The 18404-nt window shown below is 58.9% G+C and overlaps 1 protein-coding gene across 3 annotated transcripts in view; it reads left to right on the forward strand.

Moving 5' to 3' along the window:
* Positions 1-18404, forward strand: part of PNPLA7 (patatin like phospholipase domain containing 7) — a 55420-nt gene that overhangs the window by 19919 nt on the left and 17097 nt on the right. For all 3 annotated transcript variants that reach the window (XM_044264413.1, XM_044264415.1, XM_044264416.1), the window contains exons 16-22: positions 3226-3303; positions 4825-5030; positions 6264-6395; positions 7138-7261; positions 7744-7857; positions 11166-11235; positions 14683-14832. In XM_044264413.1, the coding sequence (XP_044120348.1) occupies positions 3226-3303; positions 4825-5030; positions 6264-6395; positions 7138-7261; positions 7744-7857; positions 11166-11235; positions 14683-14832 (874 nt within the window). The remainder of the gene's footprint in view (positions 1-3225; positions 3304-4824; positions 5031-6263; positions 6396-7137; positions 7262-7743; positions 7858-11165; positions 11236-14682; positions 14833-18404) is intronic.

The following is an 18404-nucleotide window of genomic DNA, read 5'->3' on the forward strand; positions in this document are numbered from 1 at the left end:
ACAGGACCCTGCGATTTATCTGTGTCGGTCTGTTGATGGATGAATTACATCAATTGATTTTCAAATGCTGGACCAGCCTTGCATACCTTGGACAGACCCCCCTTGGTTGTTGTGTGTTAATTCTTTTTATATGTTGTTGGATTTGACTGGCTAACGCTTTTTTGGGAATTTTCCCACCTGTGTTCCTGGGAGGTACTCGTCTATGGTTTTCTAGTAATATTTTCCTCTGGTTTTTGTGTTAGAGAAATTCCGGCCTCATCGAATGAGCTAAGAATTCCATTTTCTGAAAGAGATTGTAGAGAATTTTTTTTTTTAAGATTTTATTTATTTATTAGAAAGGGAGAAAAAGGGATGCCTGAGTGGCTCAGTGGGTTAAGCGGCTGCCTTCAGCTCAGGTCATGATCCCAGCGTCCTGGGATCGAGTCCCACATCGGGCTCCTTGCTCGGCGGGACGCCTGCTTCTCCCTCTGCCTCTGCCTGCCTCTCTGTCTGCCTGTGCTCGCTCGCTCTGACCAAAAAAAAAAAAAGAAAGAAAGAAAGGGAGAAAGAGGGAGCATGAGCAGGAGGCGGAGGGAGAAGCAGGCTCCCGGCAGAGCAGGGATCCCAACGTGGGGCTCGATTCCAGGGTCGTGACCTGAGTGGAAGGCGGAGGTGTCACCGACCAAACCCCCCACGTACCCCTAAAGAACTGTTAGAATTTCTTCCTTATATCTTTGGTAGAATCTACCAGGGAACCAGCCCGTCTGGGCTTGGTGCTTTCTGTTTTGGAAGGTTATTGATTGCTGATTGAATTTCTTAATAGATAGAGGCTTATTCAGGTGGTGTCTTGTGTGAATGTCGGTGGATTGTGTCTTTCAAGGAATGGGCACATTTCATCTCAGTCACCACGTTGCTGAACATAGAGCTGCTCATAGTATTCTTTTGTTATCCTTTTACGTAGTTTGGCTTCTGTAGTGATGACCCGTCTTTCATTTCTGGGATGAATAATTTACTTTTTTCCCGTTTTTCTTAGTCTGGCCACGGGCTTGTTAGTTTTACTGATGAGGGCTCTGCTTCTCTCCTTCTGCCGACAACCCCCCCAAAATAAATAAATAAACATCTTTTTTTAAAACGTGTTTCTGGGATCGAGCCCCACATCGGGCTCCCTACTTGGCGGGAAACCTGCTTCTCCCTCGCCCAATCCCACTGCTTCTGGTCCCTCTCTCAGTGTGTGTGTGTGTGTGTGTGTGTGTCTGTGTCTGTGTCAAATAAATAAATAAAGATCTTTAAAAAAAAAAAAAAAAAAGGAAAGGTTTGGGGCGCCTGGGTGGCTCAGTGGGTTAAAGCCTCTGCCTTCGGCTCAGGTCATGATCTCAGGGTCCTGGGATCGAGCCCCGCATCGGGCTCTCTGCTCAGTGGGGAGCCTGCTTCCTCCTCTCTCTCTCTGCCTGCCTCTCTGCCTACTTGCGATCTCTGTCTGTCAAATAAATAAATTAAATATTTTTTAAAAAAATAAGTGTGATTTGGGTTGTTCGGGCGCCTGGGGGGCTCAGTGGGTTGAGCTTGGGATTGTGAATTCAAGCACCACATTGGGTTTAGAGATTACGTTAAAAAAAAAAAAATCTTTAAAAAAAGAAGGGTGTTGTTGAATTTCCAAGTATTTTCAGATCTCCCGGTTGTCTTTCTGTTAAGACTTCTAGGGTCACGCTCTGTGCTTTGAGAACAGACTGTGTGATTAGCATTTTCTTGAATTTCCGGAGATGGGGTTTATGGCGGAAGGTGGGGGTTCGTGTGAGAGGTTCACGGGAGAAGGCTGCGCTCTGCCTCTTTGTGTGAAGTAATTGTAGATCGGAACTCTGCCCGGTGTTGGATGGTTCTGTTGAGGCCAGCTGTGTCCTCACTGGCTTTCTGCTGCCAGGTCTGTGTGTTTCCGACAGAGTGGACGGAAGTCTCCAGCTGTTGTCGCGAATCCGTCTGTTTGTCCTGTCATTGTCGGTCTGTCTCCCACAGGCTGGTGCTCTGTTGTCAGGAGCGCACACATTACCTGGGTTGTCGTGTGTCTGAGAACTGACCCTTCCTCACTGTGTGATGCCTGCCCTCCTTGCTAACCTTCCCTCTCTGGGACCGGCTTCATCCGAGGCGCATAGAACTGCTTCTGCTCTCTCTGATCAGCACTAACCTGTCTTTCTCTGTTCATCTACTTTGGTCTGCGCGTGTCTTTACATTTAAGTTGGGTTTCTTGGAGACAACTTCTAGTTCTGGCCAGTCTGACAACCTTTGTCTTTTAATTGGTGCGTTCAGACCATTGATTTTTTTTTCAAGATTTTATTTATTTATTTATTTGTCAGATAGAGAGAGAGAGAGATCACAAGTAGGCAGAGAGGCAGGCAGAGGCAGAGAGAGAAGCAGGCTCCAACATGTGGCTCCTGCTTGGCCTCTGAGGGTACAGCAGCCTCCGGGGCGTGCTGTCTAGGCTTCTGGGAAGCACAGGATGGGCCGGCGGGCCACCGCACACCCGCGCCGTCTCTGCTCATGCTTCCCGGGGGCTCTGGGCTTGAAGAGGGGCAGTGGGGGAAGGAGGCGTCTTCCTCACTTGGGCCGTCCGCGCACCCTGACCCCACACCCCAGCATTTCATCACTGCCGGCTGGCCTTGCGATAACCCTCTGCACCTTTGAACAGATTCATGGTCTTGAATTGTTGCTTTTAACAACACTGGTTGTATTAAGTTTATCATTGGTAAAGAAAGAGAAGGCACTGCAGCCAACAGAACTTGGGTCCCAGGGCGGTGAGGCATGGGGAGTGGGGCACACTGTGAGCCTCCGTCCATCTGTCTGCAGTGAGGCCTGCGCGTCCGGGCCGTACGCCTGCTTCTCCCTGACCGCCCCTTCCCCTGGTCAGCGAAGGCCTTGTGCACCCCAGAAGCCTAGGCTCTGCTGAAACCATTTACCCCAAGGGCAGGCCCGTGGAGCAGAGCGTGCTGGCGGATTCAGGGTGGTTCCTTTCCCTCCCCCTGCTGGAGGCCCAAGGGCATTTTCTCTGCTTCCTGCGGGAGCCCGCCTGAGCTCCTGGAGGTACAGCCTGTGAGGCCCTGGGGCCCCATGATGGGGTGTCCTATGCCAAGGGCACCCGTTTGCTGTGGGTGGCTGTGCAGGGTGCGGCCTCGCAGTGGTCCTCGGCACGGTCCGTCCGTGCTCCTCGTGGGGGCCAGGGCCGCCTCCCTGTGTTGACTCCTGCGTTGTTTGTAGGACCCCTCGCTCTTGGATGGCCGGGTGTCGCTGCTCCACGTTCCGGGGGGCACGGTGGTGTCGAGGCAGGGGGACCAGGTGAGCCAAGGGCCGCGGTCGGAGGGAGCGGTCCCCAGGGCTGCCCGGCGTTGGCCATGCGACGCAGGGCCCGTGGCCCCTGGCCCTGGGGCGCTCCTTACCCCAGGCTGTGGGGGTGTCTGCGGACATGGTGCCAGTCACCCTGCCCGTCCTCGCGGGGGAGGGTGCGTGTCCGCGCTCACAGACGCGTGTGTCCACACGTTTGTACGAGAGTCACGCCCGATCTCACAGTCTGGTGCAGGAGAGATGCTTTTGTTTTCTCAATTCTCAAATCCAAATACAGGTGAAAAACAATTTTTTTCTTTTAGTGAAATGAACCTGATTTCTGGTTCTGAAAGCCACGTTCTGCTGGGCAAGCAAAAATAATCTCCACAGCTCCTGCCCTCGTCTCCCCCGCTGCTGGCATGGTCGGGGCGTCTCTCTCCGTAGGAGTTGTGCTTTCTCTGGCCCCTGCCAGAGCAGGGTGGACAGCGTAGCCTGGTGGACAGCGTTTTGTCTGGTTTGCTTTTAGAGCAGCTTTGATGAGACGGCGGGTTTCTTGTTGGGTGAGCAGGCCAAGCCTGGGCCCTCCACCCCTGTCCCAAGGGGTCTAGGTGACGGCAGCCAGCTGTGCAGATCCAGGGGCAGGACGTGGGGACAGACGTGCCCTGGCAGCAGACGCCTATAAGCCCTGGATGGGGAAGGCTTGGAGGTCCAGCCTGGGAGCAGGGCGGTGTGAGGCCCCCAAGGGGATGCTCTGTGGGTGTCCAAGGGCATCAGTGTCCCCGCTTCTTCCCTGTGGTCTGCGCCATGACCAGGAGAGGCTCTTCCTCTCCCCAGGGGAAGCACACTGCTGGCTGACTCTCTTGTGCCCAGTCAGTCAGGGCCAAGGGTCAGGAGAGCCCTCGCCTGCTCATAGACCTCAGTCCCCGCTACTGCCTTCTATGGCACCCAGTGCCCGGGGACCCCTCAGAGGCAGTTTGGGGGGCACGGGGTGTGGAGCCTGCCCATCTGCCCCTGGCCTCCCAGACCTGAGGGCCAAGCCTTGCTCTCAGGCCTCCCAGAGCCCTGCACTGGCCCTTTCCTGCTCAGACCAGAGAGGAGTGGTCTGACCAGAGTAGGGGTGAGCAGGTCCGGAGATAGGCAGGTAATGGACACAGTGAGGTTGGCCTCGGAGCAGTCTCACAGGCACGCCTGGCAGACGTGTAGTGTGTGGGGTCAGGGAGACTCAGCAGGGCTGCGTGGGGAGAGAAGGCAGCACATGTGGAGGCCTCTGGACGGCTGTCTCCCAGGCAGCAGGGCCGCGTGGCTGCGCGGGCCCGCCGGTGTGTGGGAGGGGTGTGCGTCTGCGGCCAGGCTCTCTGCCACCGGAGAACTGACCCCCTGTGATTGATCATCAAACGGTGAAACCATGGACCCTGCTGACACTTCTTCTGGGAGAGCCCAGCCCAGGAACGGTGACGTGAGACAGCACAGGCACAGGAGAAGTGCAGCCCGCAGCCAGCCCCCGTGGCCTCCAGCCCACACCCCTTGTTCGGTCAGGACGTGAACATCCTATTTGTGGTGTCGGGGATGCTGCATGTGTACCAGCGGAAGATTGACAGCGAGGAGGACACCTGCCTGTTCGTCGTCCGCCCCGGGGAGATGGCGGGCCAGCTGGCCGTGCTCACAGGGGAGCCCCTCACCTTCACCATCAGGGCCAACAAGGACTGCAGCTTCCTCTCCATCTCCAAGGCTCACTTCTATGAGTGAGTCCAGGCCGGCCTGGGGGGCTCCTGGGCAGGTGGGGCCGTGGCAGGGCCCACGTCGGGCACCTCTCGGGGTCCTGCCTCTGGCCCTTCTCACGCTGGAGACAGGAGTCCCGGGGACAAGGGCAAGGCCTGTGGGATGAGGTGGCAGGAAGGGCTTGTGGCACTACGGGGTTAGCCCCAGAGGACTGCAGCTCCTCTTCAGGAAGACACGGTCCACGGCATCCCTAAGCCTGGGTGCAGGCAGGGCCTCGTCAGCCCTGTCCAGCCTGCCCAGGCCCAGCGGTGTCCTCAGCCTGAGTCCCTGTGAGCGTGTCGGCAGCTCCTGCCCCGTAGACATTGTCTGACAGGTGTCCTGGGCGATCTCGTCCAGTCCTGGGCCTCCCCCCGGATTTCGCTCCTGAGTGCAGGCTTGTGTGTTGGCTGTCCTGACGTCCGTCTGGGGTACCTCAGGGCTTCCTCAGTCTGCCGTCCGCAGCTGAACGTAGATCCGCCCCCCGCCCCCTGGCTCCTGCTTCCACCTTTCGTCTACTCTGGGACTTCTGCCTCTTACCTGCCCGTTGCTCGGGCCGAGTCCTGGAGTAGCCCCAGTCCCACGGCGGCCCCTAAGCTGACCACAGCCCTGCTGCTGCTCTCCAGAAGCCTCCACACTCTGGGGCTGCCCTGCTTCCACCCTCGCCCCCAGCAGCCTGTTTAGGGACGGCAACAACAGCGTGTTCCCGCCGGCCAGAGCCCGCCAGGGACTCCATTGTGCCCAGGAACCTCTCAGCGCCTTCCCCGACTCAAGGCCCCGTGCGGTGGCTGCCCTCCAACCTCTCGGACTCACCCTGTCTGGTGCCCCCTCACCTCCTTTCCCCGCCCCCTCTGGACTTCACGGCACATTGTCGGGGGGGCAGGGACTTCACATCCCACTACTGGGCCAGGCCCCCACGTGAGGCCTGTGCTCAGAGCACATCCAGGGGGCAGATGGCAGTGGGCAGGAGGCTCCGCGGCCTGTCCCAGGGCAGCTGTCCACGGGCCACGACAGAGCAGGTGGCTGAGTGGGCACTACGCTCTGTCTAGCCCTGGGCCTGTGTCTCTGTCACTTGCGACGTGGCATTATGTTGCAAGTTTGGTGAACGGGATATGGGTCCTGCCCCGTCTCAAGTGCTGTGGCCTGGAGGGCAGGGGTGGCCCTGGCAGTAGTGGCTGCCGGCCGTGGTGGGGCGGGCGTGACTCTGGGCTCACCGGCAGAATCATGCGGAAGCAGCCCACCGTGGTCCTGGGTGTTGCGCACACTGTGGTGAAGCGGGTGTCGTCCTTCGTGCGGCAGATGGACTTTGCGCTGGACTGGATGGAGGTGGAGGCCGGGCGCGCAGTATACAGGTGGGCCGCGGGGGGAGGCTTGCCCCACACGTGCCCCGGGGAGGCGGTGCCGCTGATGGACTCCGCTGCGCCCCTGCACTCCCCGCCCCGGGCGTGCGCACACTCGGACACGCACGCTATCTCACGGGCTTCTCCCCGCGTCATACCCTGCAAGTCCCCGCTGCCGTCGAGGTGGCCCCGCAGAGGTGACACTACACGGCGCTGCTGCAGGTGTGCTCCGTGTCCCTGCGATGCCGTCCGGGTGCAGCTCTGTGTCTCAGCTGCCGCAGCCCGCGGCACAGACAGGGTTACAGCTGTTGACTTTTGTGATAACTGAAAATTCAAACTAAGGAGATTTTAAGTATTTCGTTGTTTATTTAAAAACCAATAAGCCATTTATGTATTAGCCTATGCGTTTTTATTTATTTATTTTAAAGCCCTTTATTTTTTTTGCAAAGATCTTACTTGAGAGAGAGCCTGCTCATTAGCGGTGGGGAGGGGGACCAGAGGGAGAAGCAGACTCCCCGCCGAGCAGAGAGCCCGACATGGGACTCGGTCCCAGGACCCAGAGTTCATGCCCTGCGCCAAGGCAGACATTGAACTGAGCCACCCAGGGGCGCCCAGCGTGTATATTTTTTAATGTAAAACAACTGTGTTTTCCAAAACAAAAAGAATCCAGTGAGAAGATTGCATTCTCCCCCCCAACCCGTGGTGGAGGGCTTCCTGGCCTGGCCCTCCAGTCCAACAGCCTCTGTCCCCGCAGGCAGGGGGACAAGTCCGACTGCACCTACATCGTCCTCAGCGGCCGGCTGCGCTCCGTGATCCGCAAGGAGGACGGCAAGAAGCGCCTGGCGGGCGAGTACGGCCGCGGGGACCTCATCGGTGTGGTACGGCTGGGCTCCCTCCCACCATGCCCTGCCCTGTGGTGACTGCCGGCCCACTGCCCGGGTTGGGGGGAGCCCCGGAAGTGACCTGTGGAGGACTCTTGCCCCCCACCTGGGGCAGCTTTCTTGGGGGCCTGACACGCATGCTCCCACCAGGCTGCAGCGCCAGGGCTGGGACGGCCGCTTCACCCCGCCCAGGAAAACATGCCTCGAGGTGGTTCCTCTGAGACTGGCGTGTAGGACGAGGCCCTGGCCGGGCTCTTCTGGGTGCCGGACCCGGGTCCCGGCGCTGCCGGCAGCCCGCCCCCTTGCCAGCTCTCACCGATGCTTCTCCAACCGCACTGGCCCCTTTCCTCCTGTTCCCCCCATGCGCCGCATGCCAGAAGGGTCGCCGTGTGCTCTGCCCTCTGGTTGGGTTCAGAGTGCGGCCAGCGGGGCCTGCGGGGCTGCGGTATGGCCGTGCCTCCCCAGCCTCTCTGCTGCAGGTGGAGACGCTCACCCACCAGGCCCGGGCGACCACGGTACATGCTGTTCGGGACTCGGAGCTGGCCAAGCTTCCAGCGGGAGCCCTGACCTCCATCAAGCGCAGGTACCCACAGGTGAGCACTCCTGTTGCCAGCCGCCTTCAGGGACCAGGACGTCCGACCGTGAACTGGGATTTTCAGGCACAGGCTGCGTCCTTCTCAGCACCAGGGGAGGTGCGGATTGGGGCGAGCTGCCACAGGCACATTTTAAAGGAAATGTCATGTGGACCAGCGCGTGGGGGAAGGGCCTTGGGACAGGTGACTTGGGCACTGCCAGGAGGCAGGAGGGGGACGCGGGAATCCAGTGAGTGAGGCCGGCCTGGCCCATGCCACAAGTCGAGCGATGTCCCGAGTGGTGTTCAGAACCAGCGAGGCGTCCCAGGGGAACGTGCGGTTTCCGCAGCACGGGCCTTTCTCTGCGCTGCCTCACGGAAGGTGAACTCGGGATTCAGAGATGGGAGCTTGGGCCAGCGGCCAGCGGCCAGCCGCACAGTGAGGGCAGTGAGTGTGGCTGGCTTTCCGGCGTTGGCTTCCCTGCTCTGAAGTGGTAGGTGTGCGGCTGGGGACAGGGGAGAGCCTTTGAGCTCAGGGGCTGGAGAAGATCGGCAGCAGCGAGATGGCCTGTCCTTTCCCCTCGGCACCACGTGTGCCTGTCCAGCGCACCTCTCTGCTCTAGAACACAAGGAAAATACCCCTGTTCATTTTATGAAGTTGATTTTAATTTGAAACTTGATAAAAATACGGAAAAGCATTTGTGGCGTAGCTACAAATGCTCGTTTGACTAAATCAACGATAAAAAGTGCTATTTAATTAGGGTGCATTCAAGGAATGTTAGCCCAGTGTCAGAAAATTAAAACGTAATCAATTATGGGAAAAAGTAAAAGGAAGACCCTTAGGATTATATCAGGGTTTTTGCAGAATTCAGCCACAGGTAGTAGACACTCAGAGTAGAAGTGAAAAAAGCTTCGGACTAGAACAGACGATTTATTCTGGAACTCCTGAGTCCAGGACGGACAGGCCTCTCCTCCCCTAGCAGAAAAGGTTGAAAAATGAAACGGCTGGTGTCCACTTGGAAAAGAGGAACTCGTGACATTTGCCGAGAGCATGGGTCTTGTTAGCAGAAACCTCCAAGGGAACGGTTCAGGAGACTTTACGAGACAGCAATAGAGCTGAGACCCCTGTGTGCCCGCGGGGCCTCCCGGCCAGAGTGGCAGGGCTCCTAAGGGCACAGCCAGTCAGGAAAGCACACTTCGCAAGCAGGGCTTCGATGGAGGCCCTGCTGCATCCCAGTGGGTCTTCCCAATGGGAAACCAGGGGCGGGATGTCATTTTGTGAGCCATTTAGAGTGTCTTCCCTGGGGACATATCCCCAGGGGCCCCTTACACTCCAGGAGTCTCGCCCGTGGGCTGCCCAGGCTCCTGGGCACGCAGAGCTGGCCTGGGGAGAGGGACCCCCTTAGAGGATCGCCGTAGTTCCGGTGCTGGACGGTTTGTAGTCCTTTCCTGTCCTCTTCCATCTGGATGTTTGTGCCCCAGATATGGTCCCTGGGGACCCTTGGAGTCCTTCTGATGTGTCCTGTGCGTTTCTGGCCTGGAGCCCCTGGTCCCTTCAGTGGAGCTAGGCCCGTCTGGGGGCCCAGCACAGGGGCCCTCCCTTCCCATGCCAGCCCCTCCCTCTCCAGCGGGGAGAACGTCTGCTCCCCTCCTGAGCCGCTCGGCAGTGTGAGCAGCCCCTCCGCCAGGACCGTCCTCCCCTGTTCCACAGTGTTAGCCACCAGGCTGCCACTGTCCCCTCACACCCCGTCACTTCCAGCTCCCCAGGACTCTGGTACCGGCCGGACACAGGGTGGGGACGGTGCTCTCGGCCTCGGAGCACCCAGCCCGGCCCCAGACTCACTGTCCCGAGTGCCACCAGGGAGAACCACTCCCGTCCGCCTTCCCTCGGGGGGGCAGCGCTCCTGCCAGGCTGTGGCGTGAGGGGTGACCTGGGTTCAAATGGGAGGGCTTGGATCTAAGCCCCTGGAGACCCCCGAGAACAGCAGGACGGTTGTGGAGGTGACTGAGGCCAGTCTGTGGACTGGAGCTCCCCAGGAGCTGCGGGGTCCCTGGGAGCCAGGCTAAGCCCGGCCACGGCCTCTCCTGCAGGGCCGTTCCCTGGTGAATCCACAGAGGGATGCTCTGCTCCTGCCCACAGCCCTGGGGTGCGTAGACTTCTCCATGGGCGGCTCCCAGGGGCCCAGGGCCTGTCCTGATGCTGGTCCGTCACACGCAGGCTGCTGCGGGCCCCACGGCCTCTCCAAGCAGCCGGCCCCGTGGGCCCTCTCACACAGGCGCAGGCACTGGCCTTGCCCCAACCCCAGGCTTGCTCTGTGCCCTAGAGCACAGGGAGCCCTGCCAGGGTGCTGTGGCCAGCCAGTGTCCCCCGCCCCTGACCACTGCCCGCTCTATCTGTTCTGGGGTTTCACGTCCGCGAGGTAGCACAGATCACAGTGTTCTCTGGTGGCTTCTGTTGCTTGCTGTGGTCTCTGAGGCCTGTGTCTCGTGGGTGTGGTCTTTTTTTTTTTTTTAAGATTTTATGTATTTATTTGACAGAGAGAGATCACAAGTAGGCAGAGAGGCAGGCAGAGAGAGGAGGAAGCAGGCTCCCTGCTGAGCAGAGAGCCCGATGTGGGGCTCGATCCCAGGACACTGAGATCATGACCTGAGCCGAAGGCAGAGGCTGAACCCACTGAGCCCCCCAGGCAGCCTCCGGATCACCCCATCTGTGATCTGACACAATTTAGGTTTTACTGAAGCTGACAGCAGCTTCTCTTCAAAGAGGTGATGCCGAGGGAGGCTGCCCAGACGGTACGTCCTCTGTCACCCGTAAGCCTGACCAATCAGAAAATCTAACTCGCTTTGTTTTTATGCAAAAGTATTGAAGTAAATTACGGATATCTTGGCGTTCCAACCTTAAATACTTTGTGACTCTAAAAATTCAGTATTAATGTGGCCGTGCACTACTTCCTAGATAGGATGTAACACCAGCCCGCGTCCTGCCCAGGCCAGGCCCCCTCAGGAGCGCCTGGAAGCCCTTCCTGGCTCGCCTGTAGGGTGGTCGGGGCCGCCCCTGGTGCTTCCCTGCCCTGGAAGTAAAAGGAGCCCCTGGCCTGGGCGCCAGGTCACAGGACGTGTGCCCCTCACACCTGCTGGGCTCCAGTGGGCTGTCTGTGGTGCAGACCTCATCCCACAGACTGGGGCCCACTGCCCAGTGACCAGTCTGCCAACCGCACCACTGCCCCCAGCCCCGAGGAGTCCGCAGACATGGTGGTTTTGAAAACCGGGACCCAAGATGCTTCTCTTCTTGGTTTCAACATGTGGCCTCCTTTCCTTCTCTGCCCCCAGGTTGTGACTCGGCTGATTCACCTCTTGGGTGAGAAGATTCTGGGCAGCCTCCAGCAGGGAACTGTGACAGGTGTGTCCTTGGGAGCCCCACCCTCTGGCCCCGAGGCCTCACCTGCCCCGTGGCTGCCACAGGCGGGCGTGGGTGGTGCGGGAGGGAACCCTGGTCCCTGCTGGACGCGGACTGGAACCGAGCACTGGGGGTACTTGTGGGCGGCCGTGCCTGCCCCGTGCCGAACCAGTGACACGGTTCTCCAGGCTGGGACTTGCCTGTCAGCGAATGTGTTCTCTTCTGGTTCAAACTCAGAGAGGGTGCTCTGTGCGATGCTCGCTGGCACCTGGTCCCGGTCCGCGGTGGCGGGAACCACCCGCACCTGCCTTGGCCTGTGGACCCCTCTGCACCCGCGGGGCTGCCCCAAGCCCTGCGCCCCTCTGCTTCCCTTTCCCATTTCGCCTCAGCCCCTGACTCATCCTGCCGCTCCCTAGTCCGCTCCTGTGTCGTCTGTGCCCCATGCCGGCTCGGGCACTGTGGGAGGGCAGCCTTGTGTCTCCTGGCAGTGACCTGGACACAGGACTGTGCTTTGTGGAAGGACTGGGCTGGCCAGCGTGCCCAGTGTGACCACAAAGTGTGACGGTGACCCCTGAGTCCACTACAGCTTGTCTCGATCGACTGTGTCTGCGAAGACCCATTTCCAAACGAGGTCACACCCTGAGGTCCGCGGTGCACACGAAGGCACGGCTCAACGTGTGCTGTGTCTTCATGTCACCTCTGACCACCGGCATGGTCTGCTCGAAGCGGATTTCTTGTGGAAAGCACATAGTCAGGTGTTATTTTTATCATCCCGCGTGACAACTTGGTATGTGTTTTTTTAAGATTTTACCTATTTCTTTGAGAGACAGCCGGCACAAGCAGGGGGAGGAATAGGGAGAGGGAGAAGCCAGCTTCCCGCCGGGCAGGGAGCCCGACAGACACGGGGCTCGATCCCAGGACCCTGGGATCCTGACCTGAGCCGAAGGCAGACGCTTCACCGACGGAGCCCCAGGCTCCCGCCTGACTGCTCGTTCGGTCGCTGTGCGCGCGTCCGTGTTGAGCCCGATACTCCCGAGCTGGGATCCGGGCCTGCGCCTGCGGAGTGTCCTGTCCCCACCTCGTCGTCTTTCTCCGGTTCCCCGTCCGTCTCCTCTCAGCTCCCTGAGCCCGTCCGAGCGTTCCGATCGCGGTCTGTCGTGGTCCCGTGGCGCGCTCCGGAGCCCTGTGGGCCGCAGCTCCCTCCCTCCCCGCGCCCCCCGGGGTTGTGCTCCGGGGACCCCTCCCGCGGCCTGGGAACTGCTGGGGAAGCAGCGCCGTCCTTCATCCCCGCAGCCCTTCCTGGCGGTCCGAGGACGCGCCTTCCACAGCGGCCCTCCCGGGCCGGGTCTGCCGGCCACGGACTGTCCGAGCTTCCTTCTCGCAGCCCGTCTGCGCGTCACCTCCATCCCCAAGACAAATTTGCCGATGCGTGGCTGGCCCCGGGGAGCGGCTGCCTGGAGCCTCCACGGCTTCTGATGAGAAGCCCGACGTGGCTGTTCCCACGTCCGTGTCCCGCCCTTTCTCGGGCTGCGTTGAACACTCTGTCCTTCGTGTGTAGACGACACACTCATCTTCTGGAACCCGTAGATGCATGTCTTTCCGCAGACGTGAGACGTTTCCAGCGTTTATTTCCTAGGATACTCCTTCAGTTCTGTCCCCTTTATCCTTCCGGAAGTCCAGGGACACAAACGCTAGACCTTCTCCTACTGTTTCTGAGGTCTTGGGGCACCGCCGGCTCTTCCCTCCCCCGTGCTGAGATCGCGCGCCTTCTCGCGATCTGTCTCCTGCCTCCACGCAGCGTGCACCTGTGCTGCTGGTCACGGCTGCTGTGTCGCCACTGCCTTTTGTCCTTTTTGTCAGTAATTCCAGATTCTGTGACCTGTTGTCACATTTGTCCGTTGTTGTAGGCGAGGTTTTCCTGGCTTTTGTTATAGCTGCTAATTCTGGATTATATCCTATATTTCAGGCATGATGTCACAATGGCATGATGTCACAGTGTCATGATGTCACAATGTCCTGGGACTCTGGTCCTGCCTCTTCTGTTCTAGCCGACTGTCGGTGTGCTCCCGCTCCCAGAGCACGTCCTGGCTGTTCGTTAGGTAGTTAGTTAGACTGTCTCTTAGGATGTTAGTTAGGTTCTCAGGGCCTTCGCAGTGTTACCCCGGGCTGCCCTGCCATGTGCTCCTCAGGGCCGCTGGGCGGTCCTGGCTGGTTTCACGCGTGGGCCACGCGGAGGCGAATGCGCCCAGGACGGCTTCCTGGGGTGAGAGAACTGTTTCTGCATCTTCTCCCTGGGATTTCCCTGTGCTGCAGGGCCTGGAGAGTTGGGGGGCTCCAGCCCACGGTGTCTATAGCCTGGCCACCCTGGGAGAGAGCCCTGGAGGCGGCCCCTGGCCCAGGGTGAGGGGCGGGGGAGCCTGCCTGGCTATAGCGGGAGAGGGGCAGGGGCGCCGCGGCCTTGGTGGCCTTGGTGGCCTTGGTGGCCTTGGCGGAAAGCTTCCCAGGAGTGGAGGCCCCAGCCCGGCCGCTCTCCTCTCTGTGCCCTCCGAGCCGCCTTGGGACCGCTGGCAGCAGTCAGGGGGCGTGGGCCTGCCCCGTCTCCCTCTTGGCCAGAACCAGAGCTCCGGCAAAGGCTGAGAGAGAGCCGTGCGGAGCTGGCAGGAGAGTCCCCTTTGGTTCTGCCTCAGACGGAGGGTCCTGACATCAGAGGTCGCTAGGAAAGACAGAGGAGGGGCCAGGAAGAGAGCCTCGGCGTGTCTAGGCTTCAGCAGACCAGGGTCTGTCTGGGGTGTGGCCGGCAGGAGCGTGAGGCTGACCCCCCCAGCCACCTCCGTGAAAACAGGTGCTGCTGGCCCAGAAATGACCATTGTTGGAAATAAACTTCCAGGGACCCTCTGATGGGTGACCTTGTGGGTCAACGGGTGTGTGGTTCCTTCCCTGTGCCGTGGGGGCCCCAGGGCTGCACGGAGCTTCCTGGGTCCCGCATCTAGAGGACGGAGACTCTGTGGTTCCAGGGACAGGGGCGCTTACCGCACTGGCTTGTCGCTCTGAGCTTCAGGCTGCCGTCCCTCATAGGTCGCACTTACTGGTTCTAGAGCCCATGGTGGAAACACCTGGTGGCCTCACCTGGCAGAGCACTTGAACTCTCCGAGGTTTCTCTGGGTCACAGGGTCTTTTCCTCACGCCGTGCCTTCCTCATCCGTGAGGCCCGAGTCCCGGAGTGTGTGAAAAGCAGGGCGCTCACAGTGTGGCCGCTGCTTCAGCAGGAAAGGCAGGCTGGTCGGGGGGTGGGGGGGCAGGCACGAGACGCTTTGATTAGGGAAGCCAGGAGCGAACCCTGGGGCCTTTTCCTCTCTCCCAGGCCCTTGTACCCTGGGGCATCAAGAAACAGAGATACTATGCAGCGCCAGCCCAGCCCCTTAGGCCGACACACGACCCTGTGCTCCGCAGGTCACCAGTTTGGGCTACACGCCGCCGGCAGCAAGTGGGACTCCGGGAACCCCGCCAGCAACCTCTCCACGGTGGCTGTCATGCCTGTGTCAGAGGACGTGCCCCTCACCGCCTTCGCCCTGGAGCTCAAGCACGCCCTCAGCGCCATCGGTAAGTCCTGCCCAAGGCCAGCTGGGTCCTCTGGAGCCTTCCCCATCTCGCCTTGTGGTCCCTCTGGTTCTTCTGCAGGTGCTCCAGAGTCCTTCACAGCTGGCCCTTGTGGGTGCTGGGGACAGGGCTGCCACGGAAGCAGGAGAGCATCCACCTGGCATCTCCTGATGCATGGTCTTGTGGGCCGAGGGCTGTCCCTCCTGCACCTGTGGCTCAGGGAGCCTCCTACCCAGGGGGGACAGTGCGGTGGCTGCAGGACCTGGCTGACTGTGTGGAAAATGCCCTTGGTTGGGCTCAGGGAGCTTGGGTAGTATTTCCGAATTCCTGACAGCTGTTAAACTTTGCAATTCAACAAGGAATTGAAATTTTGAGAACTCTTAGAAATTCCCCAAATCGTGAAGTGTTCTGTATTCCTTTTTTTTTTTTTTTTAAAGTTTTATTTATTTGAGAGAGAGTGAGCAAGCAAGGGGGCAGAGGGAGAGAGAGAATCTCAGACTCCGTGCTGAGCAGGGAGCCCGACAGGAGGCTCGATCCCCCCCACCCTGAGATCATGACCTGCGCCGGAGTCAAGAGTCGGACGCTCACCTGATGGGGCCAGCACGAGCCCCGAGGCGCTCTGCGTTCTCAGTTCTTAATGAGTCCTTCTAGAACTGCGGGTGACGGTAACGGCCGTACGTCCGTCTTCCGTGAGGCAGCTATTCTGGAGATTGCAGCGCTTGTCTTTTGAAAACGTGGCGTGATAGTAAACCCAGTGAGTGTTCTGTTCCTGTCGTGAAACAGCGTGAGAAAGGTGTATATTTTCACAGTTTCTACCTGACGTAGACATTCGATGATAGAAAGCATTAAATAAAGACCAAATAAAAATGACTTATAAAATTGGAAGATACTGCTGTAGGTCCTTAAAACGTATTCTGAAAACGAAATTCTGCAGCACAGAAGGCGTGGTTGTCCCGTCCATCTGGATCTTTGCCTCGTAACAGCCGCACCCGAAGCTGGACTTGGGCCCCTCTCCTCTGGGTGTCCCTCATGCTGTCCGGGGCCGGCGGCGTCGCTGAGTCCTGCAGCAGAGATGTGTCACTTTCATAAAAGTCTATTCTGTTTAAAAAAAAAAATTAAAAAAACAACTTTAGGGGCGCCTGGGTGGCTCAGTGGGTTAAAGCCTCTGCCTTCGGCTCTGGTCATGATCTCAGGGTCCTGGGATCGAGTCCCGCATCGGGCTCTCTGCTCAGCGGGGAGCCTGCTTCCCTTCCTCTCTCTCTGCCTGCCTCTCTGCCTGCTTGTGATCTCTCTCTGTCAAATAAATACATAAAATCTTAAAAAAAAAACCCAAAACTTTATTTTGTAGTAATTACAGATTCACAGGAAGTTACAAAAACAATAAAGAGAGGATCGTGTTCCTTTCTCCCTGGTTAAGCGACTGCAGCACACTGTCGAGGTCAAGAGGGTCACTGGGCGTCTGCAGAGGTCCCCGGTGTCAGTGGTGCTCTGTGCCATGGTGACTGCTGGGGAGGTTCCTGCCACCGCGACCAGGCGCGGCGCCCCGCTGCCCCTCTGGCAACCCTAACCCTGTTCTCCTGGGTCGTCTGGTTCCAAGGGCGCCCTGAGAACAGGGTCCTGCGTGGTGACCTTGCAGACAGGCGCACAAGGCTCAGACGACACCCGTGTCCGTCGTGTGCTCCCCCTCCACTGTGGAGTGACGGTCTGGACACACCTGGTTTCTTGAACCTCTCACCTGTGGATGGGCATTCAGCTTGCTTCGCTTTGGGGCTTTTATGAACGAGACTCTGTGACTCTCTGGGCAAGGGGTTCCGTGTGCATGTGTGGGCACAGGGTGCGTGTGGTCGCGTGCCTGCCGTCCTTCTGGGGGACCACCCCTGCACGCTCCCGCCAGCACCGCGCCGCTGCCCTGCGCCTCCTTGTCCCCGCCGGCCCTCGGAGCTGTCGCTGTTAGTTGGAGGAGGTGCCACACCCATCGTGGCCCCGGTGTGGGCCTCGAACTCCCGACTCGGAGATCAGGACCTGAGCCGCAGCAGAGAGGCGGGCGCCCGTTTCTGCCGTTGGGGCGGGAGGCCAGTGAGGGCGCGTCGCGGCTCCAGCTGCGTCTCCGAGGTGGACGGAGCGGAATGTCTCCCATCCTTTCCGCGGTCTGAGCGTCCTCTCTGGCGTTTCTCTTTTTCTTACTGGGTTCTTCGTTTTCTTACCGCTGAGGTTTGAGAATGCCTCGCCCCGAGCGGACACGGGCTCTCGGCTGGGCTGTGGGTGCCGCGGCCCCCGCGCTGCCCTGACACTTCCACAGGGCTGACCGCACGCCGTGGTCACGTCCAGCGGACCCTGGTGTCCTCGTACCTCCTTTTAGCTCCTTTTCCCTTTTCAGTAGCGTTTCTAAAAACCTGCACCCAGCCCTAGGGCCTAGATTTTCTCCCATGTTTTTTCAAAAGGCCTGAAGTTTTAGGTTAATTTTTTTAAAGATTTATTTGTGTATTTGAGAGAACGTGCGTGCATGTGGCGGGTGTGCAGAGACAAGGGAGAGGGAACATCCCCGTCAGGCTCCACATCCACACGACCCTGTGGTCCTGACATCAGAGAGTCGGACACTTAAGCGACGGAGCCGCCCCGGGAACCCCCTGAAGTTCCGCATTTAACTTAGTTACCTGTTTGGAGGCTCATTTTTGTAAAAGGTTTGAAGTTTAGTAGAGATTTATTCTTTTGCTTATAAATACTCAGTTTTCCTGCTGTCATTAATGAGGAGCCACCCTCTCCCACCGAGTGATGCCGGCACCGCCGGGAACCAGTTCCCATCGCCACGGGCTCGTTTCTGGGCCCTGCGCTCCGCGCCCCGCGCGTCCGTCTCCAGGCCAGCGCCGGCTGTGCTGACTCGAGCGCCGTGGCAGGTCCGGAGTCAGGAAGCGGGAGGCCTCCGGCTCCGTCCCTCTGCAGGCTGGTTCTGAGTGCTCAGGGTCCCCGAGATCCGCAGGGATTTCAGGACCGGTTTTTCTCCATCTCTAAAAACGGCACTGGGACTCCGACAGGGGTCGCCCCCGGTGCACGGACACTTTGGCGACCTTCGGTGTTCCAGCCCGTGAGCGCGGGACGCGTTTCCACGCACTCACGTCTTCTTTCGTCTCTTTCAGCGACGTTTCGTGGCTTTCGGGGAGCAAGTCTCGGTCTCCTTGGTTACGTTTATCCCTTATGTTTTGCTCTTCTTGATGCTGTTATAAATTACTTTTCTTAACCTCTTTTTTTCCGGATGGTTTATTGTCCGTGTACAGGAACATAACCGACTTCTGTGTCATGTTTACGTCCTACAACTTCATTTATGACTCGTGCCAGTTTTTGGTGGACTTTTTGGGTTTCTTTACATGTAAGATTGTATCATCTCCAAGCGCAGATGCTACTTTTCCCTTTCTAGTCTGACACCTTCTGCATCTCTTTTCTTTGCCTAAGTGCTCGGGCTGGACTTGCAGCATGCTGTCGAACAGAAGTGGCGAGGGCAGCGTCCTGGCCTTGTTCCTGATCATGCGGGAGAATTCTTGGTCCCGCGGCACCGACCGTGATGTCTGCTCGGGTGCTCG

Source organism: Neovison vison, chromosome 9 (genome assembly GCF_020171115.1).
Source record: "Neovison vison isolate M4711 chromosome 9, ASM_NN_V1, whole genome shotgun sequence".
Lineage (NCBI taxonomy): Eukaryota > Metazoa > Chordata > Mammalia > Carnivora > Mustelidae > Neogale > Neogale vison.